At 38.9% G+C, this 15938-nt stretch overlaps 3 protein-coding genes and 1 long non-coding RNA gene across 4 annotated transcripts; 3 read left to right on the top strand and 1 right to left on the bottom strand.

Annotated features, from left to right (window-relative positions):
• Positions 1–579: 579 nt before the first annotated feature.
• On the top strand, positions 580–4377 carry LOC108902931 (olfactory receptor 6N2-like). Its single transcript, XM_018704958.2, has 3 exons — positions 580–799; positions 1595–1598; positions 3768–4377. Exons 1-3 carry the CDS (start codon positions 580–582, stop codon positions 4375–4377), a joined length of 834 nt encoding a protein of 277 aa, XP_018560474.2.
• A 1613-nt stretch (positions 4378–5990) lies between these two features.
• On the top strand, positions 5991–6923 carry LOC108902905 (olfactory receptor 2F1-like). Its single transcript, XM_018704914.1, has one exon. The coding sequence runs from the start codon at positions 5991–5993 to the stop codon at positions 6921–6923; it is 933 nt and encodes a 310-aa protein (XP_018560430.1).
• Positions 6924–11022: 4099 nt separating this feature from the next.
• Positions 11023–12127, bottom strand: LOC127139060 (uncharacterized). Its single transcript, XR_007808943.1, has 3 exons — positions 11836–12127; positions 11257–11316; positions 11023–11080 (listed from the first exon to the last, which is right to left on the bottom strand). It is a non-coding gene; the product is annotated as an uncharacterized LOC127139060 (long non-coding RNA).
• Positions 12128–14019: 1892 nt separating this feature from the next.
• LOC108902908 (olfactory receptor 52K1-like) lies at positions 14020–15661 on the top strand. The gene has a single exon (XM_018704919.2). It carries the CDS (start codon positions 14703–14705, stop codon positions 15645–15647), a length of 945 nt encoding a protein of 314 aa, XP_018560435.1. The 5' UTR covers positions 14020–14702; the 3' UTR covers positions 15648–15661.
• Positions 15662–15938: the final 277 nt, after the last annotated feature.

Below are 15938 nucleotides of genomic sequence, written 5' to 3'. Positions count from 1 at the left end.
AACTTCCAGCTGTCTGCATAATCTCTAGAGTTGAACTGTATGTGCATTTAACAAGAGCTGTTTAACTCATCTCCCTCTACTTAAGGACACAAACTGATCATTCAGCCCTGACCAATGGGTGCATCATTTAATATTCAAATCACAGTGCAGTTGTTGGCATACCCTGTCTTGGAAACTCTTAAAGAATTGGAGAGTTTCAGCTCAATGGGAGAAACCGCAGGTGAATGTTAAGATTCACACTATGTCATAAACTGTTGTTTCAAACATGTAACCTCGGCATTTAACTGATCTGTAATATGGTCAGAGTAAGTTTGGAAAATCTACCTGTTTATTGTTGTTACACTTAATTCTGCTTGTGTAATAGTTGTGTTGAATTTTGTGACATAATTATTAACTTCATTTTCTTAACGTTGTTTATTAACTGACTTTATTATTAACTGAATAGTGTTTATGATAATTTCATGAACCAAAGGACAAATCATGAACAACTCAACACAGATTTCACATTTCACACTTGCTGCCTATTTTGACTCTGGACTGTTTAAATACTTACTATTAATGATCATCATGTCTTTATACATGTTTATAGTTTGTGCCAATGTTTTGCTGATTGTGATTATCTGTATGAACAGAAGTTTACATGAACCTATGTACCTGTTTCTGTGCAGCCTGTTTGTAAATGAACTGTATGGTAGTACAGGGTTGTTTCCATTCCTTCTGCTTCAGATCCTCTCTGACATTCACACTGTTTCTACTTCTTTTTGTTTCCTCCAGATTTTCTGTGTTTACTCTTATGGAGGTAGAGAATTTTTTACCTTAGCTGTCATGTCTTATGACAGATACCTTGCTATCCTCTACAATATAACAGAAGCATGACACGTAAGCATGACATGTAAGTAAATTAAACTTAAATTCTAACATGACAGACCAAGATACACAACATCTGAAATAATAATTAGTTCCATAATTAGTGCTGGGGTATTGAAATCATAGGAAATTTCAATAAAAGTTATCCTTTTGGAATTTGTACCAAAAATGAATTATTGTATCAGCACTAATCTTGAGTTCATACCCAGCTCTATTCATAACTCATTATTCAGATATTAGTCATCTAACATATTCAAGTCTGAATCATTTATGTTGCCAACTTGTCAAGTTACAGTATTAGCCACTGTCTGACTAGATAAATATACATGTACACTGTCATATAATTGAATAAATCCAATATCTGTGAACCCAATCATAATTATTTAGTGTTGATATTGAGTCAGATGAGAAGTTGGAAAAGTGTATAGTGAAGCCATATTAATTGGTAGGGTTTTTAGCTTCCTACAGCTTCCTACAGTTCACACACATAGAGCAATGCAGGAGCAACAGTGTGGCAGCCCAGAAACTTGGCAACCGAGTCTTACTGTAAAATGACCAAATCATAAACTAACTTGATACAAGTAGAGACATAATAGAAAATAAGGGCAGCGCAACATCAGAAAGCATGAAGCAAGGCAGTGTGAGTGATTTCTGTTGGCTGCTCCGATACTTGCTGCATGCCCATCATCAGACCGTGACCTTCAGTGTGTCCAGGGATGGTTTGCAGCACAGTGTGAAGCAGTTGGGATTAGGATCAGCACCTCCAAATCTGACACCAGGGTTCTCTGCCGGAAATTGGTGAATTGTTCCCTCCTGGGTGGGGGTGATTTTCTGCCTCAGTTGAAGGAGTTCAAGTATCTTGGGGTCTGGGTCATGATTGTGGGTAGGATGTCCTCCCCATTGTAAGAAACAAGGAAATGCACCCTTCATTCCCTCTTCCACCCTCCCCTTCCCCTGTTTCGCAGTCAGACTGGCCAACAGGCATAGCGAGACAAATCCTGGTGGGCTGCTATATCGATCAAAAAATCCATGAAGTTTTTTCTGGCACATGACAGCGTGTTGTATGTTCCAGGACAGGGCTCACTGGATTAAGGATTACCAAGAGAAGGAGCAGTCTACCTCCTGTCACTGTCAGACCACCAGACTGTTTTGAATGGGACTGACTGTGGCTACAGACAAGAGATCAATTGCAACTTTAAGGCAAACGCATGGAGGAACATCTACCAGCAACAGCGTGTCCACAGCATACAAGAGAAGTTCCTGAGTTTGAGGAAAATGTGAAGGAATTTTGCCAAGAGGGGATGGCTGAAACACCCCAGCACAAGTGTATAGCCTACTCAGAGTTACTCTTTCTTCATCCTCTCACATTCAACCTTGTTGCCTGTGCATTAGTACAATATACAGTATAAGGACAGAAGAGCAACTCTTACTCAGGTACTCAGGTGACTGAGAATGGCAATGCAGGACGTGATCAGACTGTCCGCAAGAACAGTTTATCTACACTTACATAGAGATGGATGTTACAGTAGGGTTGCCGAGCATAAATCCTTCATTACACAGATGTATGTACTCATCTAGAGATGTGGCCATATGGTCAGATGAGTCATCCTCTATGTTGTCGATAAGTGGGCAAGTGCATGCATGGCGTACAGCAAAAGAACAATACACGGTCTGACTACATAGACCCTACAGTGAGAAAGTCTGGGGGCTGTATTACGATAGGAGAGGCATTTTGCTAGCATCATTTGGGTACACTTGTCCCTTTAGAGGAAAAGGTCACTGCTAATGAATACAAAATTGTTCTGAGTGATCACCTTTATCTTATGATGAAACATTTTTATAGGAGACTTTGGAGTGACATCTTCTCCACCACCATCATGGCTAGCTGCAACACTGTGAATTTACTGCATGCAAACACACAGATTGTGTTAGTCCATCTTTCAATACTTTATGATTTCCCTACCTTGTCAGTGGCACATATCTTAGTTCCTAATGAAGACAGAAATCTTTCAAAAATGGCTCAAAGGGCGTCCTGGTCAAGTGGATAAGACTCATACCACACACAATAGCAACAATGTCCTTATACTTATTCCATCCAGGGATGTTAATTATTGTTAGTTAAAGTAAATTTATTTATCTACTTCTATCTTCAGCATCAGAAACAACAATCGGAGTGATAATGAGGTAAGGTAATGAGGTCAGTCTGCTGCTGTGGGCGTCCCCTCACTTGAAAAGTTTAAAAGAAGCACAAGTGGAGTGTCACTGAAGTTGGGAGGGTTTCATAGTATGACTACAACTGGACAACAGATGAATGTTAGGATTGTCATAAACTGTGTCTTGTATCTTTGCGCTATAATGATGTTTTTTATATGAAAGAATGGTAAGTTTGAGGTAAATTTGTTTTCATAATGATGAATGAATCTGTTATATTGTCATGAATTCTGTTTAAATGATTGATTTTCACATGTGTAAAGTGTAAACTGCATCCATACAAACCAATAACAAAACATCACACAATAATTTAATTAGTTTGTCCAGTCAATAATATCATGAGTACTCAATGAACCAAATGAATGATCATGATAAACGCTACTGAGGTTTCATATTTTGCACTCATTGCCTACTTTGACAGTGGGTTGCTTAAATACTTCTATTTCCTGATTACTCTGACTTTTTACATCTCAATTCTTTGTGCCAATGTGTTGCCTGATTGTGATTATCTGTATGAACAGAAGTTTACATGAACCTATGTACCTGTTTCTGTGCAGCCTGTTTCTAAATGAACTGTATGGTAGTACAGGGTTGTTTCCATCTCTTATGGTTCAGATCCTCTCTGACATTCATACTGTTCCTACTTTCTTTTGTTTCCTGCAGATTTATTGTGTTCATTTCTATGGAAGTGTGGAGTTTTTTACCTTAGGCGTCATGTCTTATGACAGATATCTTGCTATCTGTTATCCTCTAGAATATAACAAACATATGACATCCAGTAAAGTTGCTATCCTTACTGCGTTTGTATGGTTATACAGTGTACTTGCAACTGTTGTCATGATGTCTTTGAGTGCCCCTTTACAGCTGTGTGGGAACACAATTCAAAAAGTGTACTGTGACAACTTCTCTATCGTCAAACTGGCCTGCTCTGACACCTCAGTCAATAACATCTATGGACTTGTTTACATGTTTACCATAATAGTTTCTCTGATAAGTTTCATTCTTTTCTCCTACCTGAAGATTCTTAAAGTCTGTTTCTCTGGTTCTAAACAGACCAGACAAAAAGCTGTCAGTACCTGCACACCTCACCTTGCTTCTCTGATCAACTTTTCTTTTGGGGTTTTCTTTGAAATAGTACAGGGCAGATTTGATATGAGCAGTGTACCCATTATGCTTCGTATTTTTTTATCATTATACTGGCTTACATGTCAGCCGCTCTTCAACCCTGTACTGTATGGACTGAAAATGTCCAAAATACGCATCATATGTAAAAGTCTTAGTTTTGGTAGAAGAATATAGCATGCCCACTGTATGTCATCTGTCATCTAACAGATTCTTTTATTCGGAATAACAAAAAAAAGTGTTGCCCCTGATAATAGTAATGACGACAGTGATAAAGACCATGTAATGCGTATATTAAATGTGTCCTAAATGATTTCAATTAAACATGTACATTTTTTTAAAAAATCTGTCAGTGACAGGTTTTTAGCCACTAAACATTAAAGCCCTTAACAGAATAGTAAGTCTATTGTCTGAATTGTGAAGAACTTTGTACATGGGTTTTGTCAAGTTTGCTATATGAGAAGGGCTGATGTAACAAGTTATTGCTTCAGCCTACACCTTTTCAATCTCTGCTAAATTCACTTTCTGACCATAATTTGTTTGCTGTGCAAGCAATCAAGTACATTTCTGTGTGTGTGAAAATATATTAATGTGCTACACAGTCTGCAATTACCTGGGAGCTCCATTGTAAATTCAGTAAATATTCTGAGAATGTTTCAAACTAAACATCTACCAGGAACAAGAAACAATGCCCTGAAAGACCTCTAAAGTATAACTCAAGTGCAGGAAGCTGCACCAGTGATACAAATGGAAGAAACCAAAAATAATTAGTGAATAAAAACAGTATTTCTGTGTGATGTTTAGTTTCATGTAGACTGTGTGATATCATTTTGAGGCTATTAGATTTGCAGTGAATGCCTGCACCATAACAGTAGAAAATGTATGAAGGGAAAAAGGTATGAGCAGAGGTACATCATTGCATACATCAGTGCTGACATGAGAGACCCACAAACTTCTTTTTCATTTCACCTCCATGATTTTGGCTTTGCACCAGCCAGTGTATTTTGCATCATTTCTAGTATTCCTTGCTTGGTTAGTGACCATCGGTTGTTCACTACTTTTCACGATGCATTGTGTGATACTTTGAGTCCAGTGTAATAATTCTCACTATACATTCAAACAGCACTACAAAATGGCGAACTCACTATATAGTGAATGAGTGAGTGATTTCTGGACACAGCCTCTGTGTTCTAATATTTTCAATTCTTGATAGTTTCCTGGCTGGATATCAGAGATGAACACTGGTTTTTCTTTAACTGATCTACAGTTCAGTGTTACTCTGGAACTCTATGGGTCTGATTCCAGCAGTTTAAGCAGATGAGTATCACTCAGACTGTACCTGCTCACCAAAGATACACAAAGCAACAACAGATTATCTTAGATAAAGAAAATAAAAGTAAATTATGAACTACACATTTCATTGCTTCACTAATCTCTTATTCCACCTATTAAACACATGAAGATAAGTTGATTTTCTTTAATATAACTAAATAATTATGCCCTGTATGAATACAAAAACAAATGAAAAAACAAGTGTTTTCCTTTGTGACCTGTTCTGTAGAAACACTGATGTCAGCAGCCCAGAGGAAAAAGCTGGAGAGCTTTATAAAAACAGGTTGAGTTCATTCAGATCAGAAAGAGAAGTAAAAGCATTAGTCTGATATCAAACACAATGTTGGCTGGGAGATTAATACAATGCCTTATTGTCTTAAACTGTGAGAATCAGAGCAGGTCTAGGACTGTCTGATGAACTATCTTTCTTATGTATATGTAATTTTTAATGTTTCACTATGAACAGCTCTGTGTCTACATTCCCCATTACCTTCACAATCTATAGCTCTCTAGGTCTGTATAATTTTGCACTTGTGATCTGTATCTTTGTCTTCTACATTTCAGGTTTGTGTATTAACCTTTTCCTTGTTGTGGTTATTTGTATCGAGTCTCGACTTCACAGACCAATGTATGTTCTGTTGGTAAATCTGGCTCTGAGCGGGGTGATGGGCAGCTCATCTGTTTGTCCAAACATTATCAAGCATCTCATAGGGAACAGGCAGGAAACTTCTCTAGAAGGATGTTTGACACAAGTGTTTTTCACCAATGTATACGGCGGCTGTATATTTTGTATCTTGGCACTGATGGCCTATGATCGTTACATTTCCATCTGTAAACCTCTGCTGTACCACTCCATCATGACGCCGGCTAAAGTCAAGCGGATGCTAATGATGGTTTATTTCATCCTCAGCTCCTCCTCAGCTGTCCAGGTTTATCTGACATCCAGACTCAGACTGTGCAGACACACAATTGATAAACTTTTATGCGACAGTTTGGTGATTGCAAACCTGTCCTGTAAAAAGACAACTCTGATCAGTGTGTACGGTTTGTGCTGCGCCATCTTTGTTATCATTCTCCCTTGTTTTCTAGTCATTCTGTCATATGTTCACATTTTTACTGTGATCCTAAAAACCTCAAAGGAGTCTCAGAGGAAAGCGCTGCAGACATGCACTCCTCATCTAGTGACCTTTATCAATTTCTCTGTGGCATCCTTTTTTGGTGTCATTTATAATCGTCTTGCTCTTGAAGTTCGAAAGGAAGTAAATATTTTCACTTGTGTGAATTTTTTTGTCCTCCCTCCTCTGCTCCATCCCATAATTTATGGTATTAAAATGCAAGAGATTCGGCAAAGTATAAAGAAACTGATGAGAGATAAAATCATACAACTGTGAGTTTGCACAAAAAAGACAGGATGTTTTTCCTTTAAAGTTCACTGCCAGTAAAATACACTGATGATCATGATGGTGAATGCTAAATGTTTAATAACCCTGTGAATTTGACAATTTGACATATAGTGGACAAAAAGCATCAGGTAACTATGGTAGAAATGAATAATGTCACTCAGAGAGAAAACTGAAAGGAAAATACCATTGAAAGTGAAATTATTAGTTTCTTTTTTCTGAGGGACAATCAGAACATGACTAAATGCTGCACAGATATTAAATATTAAAAATTTAAAAACTTTAATTTGCTCTGCTGCAGCTTCTTCCTGAAGCATCTTTATCTTCTATGTGACACTGACAGCGTTTTTGCTTCAAGTTGATGAACAATAAATGAAAGGTTTGCAGCTATAATAGCAAAAAGAATTGGATTATATTGTAAATCATCAATCAGATTTAGTGACTTGATTTATGGACTAGAGAAGATTAAGTTTGTGCTGAGCTTAGGTTTTTATTCAGTCCTCAAGGAGTGAGAAATATCTTCAAGCTGCCTGACAGTTGATAAAGTTATTTATGGTTTCTGTTTGCATTTTAAGTGAATCTGTCATGTTTGGAATGGGTTAATCTTGTAACTCTGAATTTGTTCAATAAAAACATTAAAAAAACACTTGAAGTTTCTTCACTGTGTTTTTTATTAGCAGTGTTTTTGTTATTTATTATTTATTATATTTCCAATATTTATTGCATGCCTTCGACCTTTTATCTTAAGTTTGTTGATGTTGCTGGAACTGTGAATTTCCCATGCGGATTAATAAAGTATCTATCTATCTATCTATCTATCTATCTATCCATAAGGATGGTTTCATTGAACTGGACTGTTACATGGCCACAACCTGAGGCCAAACAAAACACTGTGTTTACAAAAGGAGAGAAAAGCACTGTCACTTTGTGTAACTCCATTATGAACGTAAAGTATGAACAAAAAAAAGAGATGATGGATGATACATCAGATCTGTCTGCTCTGTTCAGTATATAATCACAGCTCAATCCAACAGGTACAACATGTAAAATACGACTGCAGTAACACTAAAACAAGCTCTCAACTATTTACAGCGGTTCCTTTAACAGCAGCCATGTTGGGTGATAGGTAATTTAGTTTATATAATATCCAGTCTTATTTTTTTATTTATTCATCATTGCCAAATGGAACAAAATTTTGTTCAACTATGTACTGTCCAGTGTAGTTTTCTGAATGACAATTAAGATGTTTGAGTTTGAGTTGAGCTGAGTTTCAGTTTATTGGCTTATTGGTTTCATGGATGGATTACTGAAGGGGTCTGCTAGGTCCAGGCCCAGAACCTCTTTCTTGATAGAAAGTCAATCAAAGGACTACAGAGAGATTCAAGACATTAGATCTTCTTCTCCTTTTATGTATCTGTGTCCATTGGCCTGTTGTCTCATAATAGTTTATTGATATCATCAGAATTTAAAGTTATTTGGTATTCATTTATCAAACTGAAGTAACAGTGGAACTATTAATAATGTCAAATTCATTCGTACTGAAGGAGGGAGCTGATGTACTGTAGGTCAAGATGTTCGGTCAGTTGAACCATGGTGATGACTACTGAGCTGTGAGTGACACTAGGTCAAATCTGACTTTCCATGTAGTGGACACAGTATGAAAGAACAAACTCCTCCAGGACAAACAGGAGGTTAAACACCCAGAGGCCTAGAGCTGCTCTGTTTTCAGTAGTAACTATGGCAACAGCAGAGCGTCCTCCCATGATTCCCTGCTGCTGCTGCTGCTAATTGGCCTGTTTGTTAAGTCCGAGTGTCCGCACAGACTCCGGTCTCTGGGGTCCGGCCTTGTGTTTTGTTACAGATGAAAATAGCTTCTGTTGATGAAGCTGTTAGAGAGAGGAGCTCCACTGGGACTCATTACTGAGAGATGATGAAACCACATCAGAGTCTCCACTGACTCTCTGTCCACCACACATCACTCTGGCCTAAACTATGAAAATTAAACATCTTTTAATGCAGAAACATCTATGAATTTATTTAATCCATTCACTCCTTCAGCAGATTTTTTTATCCAAAGCAACTTAGGCTGGTAGCTAGTGGAGGTCAACTACCCGCAGAGGGTCATGTGACCTTTTAAACTGATCAGAGACCAGACGCACGTTGGATCAGTTTCACTGTGCGTGAAAGGAGGCCCAACAGAGGAGCATTAAATGTCTCACTTACCTTTTGATGTGTTACTTACCTTATCAACAGGTGATGTGTTACTTACCTGTTCAGCAGGTGATGTGTCACTTATCTTGAGCTCCTGAAGTTAAAGATGTTTCCATAAAGTTTTCTTGACAAGAGAAACTGGCGACATGACTTCCTGCTGCTGAATGAACACAGTGGCCATTTTGTCCTGAAGAAACAGATAAAGTGATAAACGTATTTCCAAAAAGCCTTAGAGAGAAAAACATAAAGACAAATGGAAACAAAGAAGCGTCTTCATTACTTCTTTACTCTGCAATGAAGTAATCAAGAATTCAAACATGTACTATTGTGAAGAACGTACTGCAAGTTTACTGAGCCAATATAACCTGAGAATGTTCTGATAGTAATGACAAGTTCATCAGCAATCACCATTAACAAAATGCAACTAGGCCACCACTAGGCTTTGCAGAATGACGATATATCGGATGATGAAATAAAAATATCTGTTGATTCATATTATTCTCAATCGTTCATTTCATGGTGTTGTAAAATACACTGCTGTGATCTCACATGCTGCCACATGGATGCAAACAGAAACATGAACATCTGCCTCTATAGCATGGACGTGGTTTAGTTATGAAAAGTCTGACACGGACCAGAACCGGTCCCCACAACAGACTCAAACACCATGAACCTCTTCTACCACCTAAACAAGAACCATGTCAAAGAGGCTGGAGAGAATTTACGAAGGAGGCTCAAAAGAACCGTCAGGTGCTCAAAATAAACCGCGAGTCAAACATTAGAACAGATTTTGTCTGTGACACGCCACATAATAAAGTGATGCAAGGAGATAACAGCAGCCATCACAACTTCAATTTACAAAAATATGTACTGTGATAAACACTCACCAACCGCGTTATCAGGTACACCTGTACACCTTGCTAGTTATGTGTTGGAACCCCTTTAATTCTTTGTGGCAAAGATTCAACAAGCAGCTAAGGAACCCAAAGTGTGAAGAAAGAAAATATCTCCCACACCCAGCACCGCCAGCCTGAACTGTTGATACAGGCAGGATGGATCTATCTGAATGTCACAGCAGAATCCAGACTCCTCTGACCAGGCAATGATTGTCCTTCTTCTGTTGTCCAGTGTTGGTGAGTCTATGTGAACTGTAGCCTCAGTCTCCTGTTTTCGGCTGACAGGACTGACTCCTGCTGTGGTCTCTGCTTCAACATTCAGAGACGATCTTCTGCAGACCTTGGTTGTAACAAGTGGTTATTTGACTAACTGTTGCCTTCCTATCAGCTCGAAGCAGTCTGACCTCTGACCTCTGGCACCCAGAGATCTGCAGCCCACTGGATTTCTTCTGTTTTTCAGACCGTTCTCTGTGAACCACAGAGAAGGTTGTGAGGGAAAATCCCAGTAGATCAGCAGTTTCTGAAACACTCGCGCCAACAACCATGACATGTTCAAAGACACTTCGATCACCTTTCTTCCTCATTCTGATGTTTAGTCTAAACTTCAGCAGCTCGTCTTCACCGTGCCTACATAACTAAATGCAATGAGCTGCTGCCATGTGATCAGCTGATTAGATACGTGTGTTTACGAGCAGTTGAACAGGTGTACCTAACAAAGTGGCTGGTAAGTCATCAGGATATGAGATTTTGGTCGTATCACACAGCCCTACTCACCACAAAGTCCAATCAGCAGCTATTCGGAAGCTTTTGACCCTATCACATGCTCTTCATCAGCAGATGGAAAGGACAGTTTGACAGCAGCTACTGAATAAACTTTACGGCGATCTACTGCAGCCTGTGGTCTGTCACTCTCAAGATGGAAAAACTATGCCTTCTACGTCACTGTCTGGATTTAGAATAAGGACTAAAAAATGAGTTCATACCTTTAACATTTTGCTCCCAGCAGGAAGGTTGGTCCAGACGTGCAGCAGTTCAGGTATGCTGGTGGAGAAAACAAACATAAACCAAAGCTTTGTAAAATGTGGAAGGTTCTATTGTCATCAAAGAAGGAAAAACTAGAACGTAATAAAAACATGATAATGTAACATACAGATGTAGGTGGGTCAAATATGATGACTATGTAATGTTTAATGAGGAACCAAGTAATATTTCTGTACCTGTAGGAATCCACTGTTTTACTCTCCTGTTCTTCACCATCTTGTTTTCTTCCTCTGAACCTACATTTAAAGAACCAGCAGGAACCAGTCAGCATTTTACTGGGACCTGATTCACACAATGAAACAAATTCCTTCCCTTAAACAATATCATTAACACATCTCTACACACCCTTTCTAAATCCTTGATATGTTCCGTTAATTCATGTGCATGAATGAGGCCTGCAGACCTCCATAATACTGAGTTACACATTCACACCCTCTCTCAGAAATATGAGATAATAAAGACAAACTTTTCACTTTCAAAATACAAATGAACCAAAAATCCATTAAATAACATCAGAAAACCCGCAGTTTATGTTGTCTTCCATTTATTCCCACCTGTTTCTGTGAACTAAATAACATTTTAAACAAACTTATTTCGCATTCTGTCTCTACCTGACTCAGGTGACTCCAGCTAAGTCCGACAGTTTTTGCTAATTCCTGACTAAACAGACCGTTAGCAGGAGAGGAGCGCGCCGCTGGGTGTTTGTAACCTGCTTTAAAAACTGTGTCCAGGTGGAAAAACCACAACTGACTCACCTGTTCGGTTTATTTAACTCCTCTGAAGTCTGACCGTCTTTCAAACGATGCGCCGAGTTGTCCAGAAAATACACGGAGCCCGAGGGTAGTTCAGGGCGCCTAGGAGAGTGGGGCCTTCTCAGGAAATACACAAAGTTACACCAGTATTACCTGATGACAAAGCTTTTATTTTTCACCAGCATATCAGCGTATGTTCTGCCAAAGTCAGGTAATGTCGTGTTTATATTGTGTTTCTTACATGATGTCCTGGTTTTAAAACATTTAACACTGACATTATCACTCTGTATCACAGATACTGTTTTGTTCTGAATTATGTTGAAGTTTCTTTAGGAAAAGATAAAAAACGATTTAAAATAATAACTGACAAAGTTCAGTTATAGTCAGAGGGGCGGGAGTTGCTATCAACTGGCCAATGAGAGGAGCACATTAAACGTCTAGTTTGTGATTGGTGCTTTTCCGTCTGGCCACCAAGAGCAACCTATCAGAGAGTGAAGCTGGTTGAGCCTGTGTTGCTAGCTTATGGTTATTACAATTGTTAGTTTTGGTAAAATATTTAATACTATTGGATTAATAACACTTTAAATTGTAATAATTATGAGGATATATTTAAGTTTAATGGGTATATTAAGGAGAAAGTCAGGTTCCCTGTATTATGGATGTTTGACACAAATGAACACATGGTTTACATACATGCCAATTAACAGTGAAAGAGATACACATATATACACATTTTACAAATGATAAATAGTAAAATTCCTTTAAGTATAAATGAAAAATATTACATATAACTAAACACTTAGAATAGTAGCGCAGTGTACAATTGTAAAAAGAAAAAAAGAAGAATAAAGTAACATGTTAAAGGATAAAGGATAACTCTGTAGTTTTTTAACCTGGACCACACAGTAACACAGACACACTGACGGATGGAGGCAGTGGTATTCCAACAGCTCCTGGTTAAATCCCTGTTTTTGTCAGTGGAGTCTGGTAGTGATATATAGAGATGTTTCTGGTTAAACTGAAAGGATCTTCCTCTTTAATAAAAAAGCTCTGTCTCTGTAGGAATCCTATCATCATGTTGTCAGACACTGAGAAGAACAGTCTGAGTCTGTCAGTGACAAAAACTTTAGTGGACGGACTTTGACATGGATGGTTGGTTATCCTTGAAATTGATCTTGTCCCATCATATCATTTAACATTTTAGTAAGGACTATGTGCCGTTTACTGTCCTTTACCATACAAATAGTTATTCTGCAAGACTGTTGATATTATGGGCCCAAACTTCACTTTGGCTTTCTTCATTAGGATGTTGGCATACACAAGTTCCTCCAAACTGTTAGGATGAATGATTTTTCATTTCAAACAAATGAAACTGGTAGTTCCAGCCATCTCTCACACAACCAGCTGTTTTGACAAGCTGTTAAAGGTAGGGGAAATGTTAATACCCAAACATCTAAAATGGTTGACCACCTTCAGGCCTTACATCTTTGCTGTGCATCACTCCCTAACTTTGGTTTTAGAAAGTAAGTTTTCATGTTAAGTTTATTTTTTCCGGTGATGTTGCTGCTCTGTGGGATTTTCAGTCTGTCACACCAACTGATTGACAAGGTGTTAGACAACCAATGGTAGCATCAGTCGGAGAATATTAAAGTGTTGACTCAGTGGGTCAGATGGGACAGATGGATAGAGGGATGGATGGTAGTCAGTAGCTGACATTATCAACCTGCAGATGGGGCACGTTTAAGGACGAACTCCCGACAACAGGTAAGAACTTGGTTTAACTTTTCTTCAAATCAGTGAAACAGTCAGAGTGGGAGCAGATCCCTGCACCTCAGACTGTTTCAAACATTTTCTATTGGTGTTGCAGGCTAAAGGTGGATGTCTTTTGTACTGTGTGTGGGTAAACTATACTGAATTCCTCCAAAGATGATGTTGGGGTGATTTTGGAAATTACATCTGGCTCTGAAAACTGGTTCCACTTTTAAACAGAGAAATGTGACCTGTGAGTTTGATGTACATGAAACAAAGTTGAAGTTGATTCATCTCAGTAGAAATGTGATTTCAGAGTCTGTTCTCATCTTTATGTAAAACTGCCTTTACGACCTCTGGGCTCTATGTCTGTTCAAGTGCTTTGACCCTGAAATATGAGCAGTTCGGTTGCTGTATTCTAATTTTGTCCACATATCAAAGCGCGTTTGAGCTACACAGTGAACCCCAAAATGCTTCTGACATTTAAAAAAAATAAGGGATTGCTTGAATGCTGTGGAGAAAGGCAAAAAGTTCTGTTTGAGTTTGTGTCTGATGGGTAATTTTGGTCTTATGCTGGTGAAGAGATTTAGTTTAGGCTTGAGGGAACACTGAGCTGAAAAGTGTTTTATTTTGTGCATCTGTGTCAACAAATGGATTTCAAGTTTTATCAGGTATAACAATCCAAATGCACCATAATTCAAAACAAATTCTGCTGCAAGAAAAGTGCATGTCAGCCTGTCAGCCTCAGAAAACCAAATGACTTCAGCTGTGAAATGATGTTTCTTGTTTCCATGACTGAATGTGTTTTAATTTGTTGTTGACTAAAATTTGTAGAACCACAGTGACAGCATGCCAGTAATCCTAAAAATTATGCCTCTGCACATATAAATTGCAACAGTAAATACATTTTGTATGAAACAAAACTGCCAAGATGTTTTAAACCATGAATGTTAGAGCTCTGTAACAGTGTCTGTTGTGCAGTTTGCATGGACTTCATAGAAACATTTATTGCACTTGTGCTGGGATGAAACAACTTTTTAGAATTATTCTTTTGTCTCTCTCTGTTTTCAGGCTGATTGAACTAAAACCTTAGACCAAGAGGGTTTTAGGAGGAAGGGAGGATGGACAACGTCTCCTCACACAAACACTTTATCCTCAATGGCTTCAATGAACTCGGAGCACTGAGGCCCGTCCTCTTCATCCCATTCTCCATCATGTACATTGCGTCAGTGTCAGCCAACTCCCTGCTGCTGTACATTGTCATTTCAGAGAGAAGCCTCCACTCACCGATGTACATCCTCATCGCTGGCATGGCATCTGTGGACCTCAGCTTCCCACTGGTCTGCATCCCCAGCATGTTGCTGGGCCTCTTGTTTGACTGGAGGGGGATCTCTCTGGGCGGCTGTCTGGTTCAGATGGAGTTCATTCACTTTGTGGGAGCTTTTCAGTCCACGTTTTTGGTATGGATGGCACTGGACCGCTACTTCGCCATCTGCACACCACTTTACTACCATGAACGCATGGCAATACCAAGATTTCTCAAGTTTGTGATCCCATTTCTGATCAGAAACTTCCTTCTGAACACTCTGATGGTGAGTCTGGCAGGAACATTGTCATTCTGTGCTTCAAATGTGATGAACCACTGTTTCTGTGAGCACATGGCCTTGGTGGAGCTGGCCTGTGGAAGCACAGCCATCAACAACCTAGTAGGTTTGCTCACAGCCGCCTTCATCCCTGTGGCTGACTTCCTCCTAATCACTGTTTCCTACATCATCATATTCAGCTCTGTGCTGAGTTCTGGCAAAACAGGTGTCAAAGCTCTTCATACCTGTGTCACTCACATTGTGGTCATCAGCGTCAGCCTGACTGTAGCACTTACTGCCTACCTATCATATCGGTCCAAAAATGGTTTCCCTGCAGTTGTTCGTGTTTTCTTCAGCATCATGTACCTGCTGTTTCCAAGCTGTTTCAATCCGATCATCTACGGCATGAGGACCACTGAGATACGACAACACATCCTGAAGACACTGATGTGCTGTGGCTTTGTCCAAACTCTGAAATTTTAGTAAGAAACAGTTAAAACTCAGCGATGTAAAAGGTTGTCAGGTCCAGTTGCACAGTGCATTCAGTCAACTTTGTCCCCAAACACAATGTAGAAGATTTGGCTTCAGGACTGGGGAGGACTCAGTCACTGACAATAATTATTAACTCTACTAGGTTTTTGAGTAAAAACTGTAAAAATGTAAACACTGAAAGAAATTTATTGTGGCTTCATTATCTTTTCTTGAAACAAAAAAGAAAACTGGTGTTTTTGTAATTTTTAAGGGTATATTTACTGGAACAACTACACTTGCAGC

The sequence above is a fragment of the Lates calcarifer genome, linkage group LG21, assembly GCF_001640805.2.
Source record: "Lates calcarifer isolate ASB-BC8 linkage group LG21, TLL_Latcal_v3, whole genome shotgun sequence".
Taxonomy (NCBI): domain Eukaryota; kingdom Metazoa; phylum Chordata; class Actinopteri; family Centropomidae; genus Lates; species Lates calcarifer.
The sequence above is the reverse complement of the archived record's forward strand: the minus strand, read 5'-3'. Positions and strand labels throughout refer to the sequence as shown.

Bases quoted from the DNA above. Each gene is read 5' to 3' on its own strand.
- LOC108902905 (XM_018704914.1), top strand. From the start codon at position 5,991: ATGAACAGCTCTGTGTCTACATTCCCCATTACCTTCACAATCTATAGC.
- LOC108902931 (XM_018704958.2), top strand. From the start codon at position 580: ATGTTTATAGTTTGTGCCAATGTTTTGCTGATTGTGATTATCTGTATG.
- LOC108902908 (XM_018704919.2), top strand. From the start codon at position 14,703: ATGGACAACGTCTCCTCACACAAACACTTTATCCTCAATGGCTTCAAT.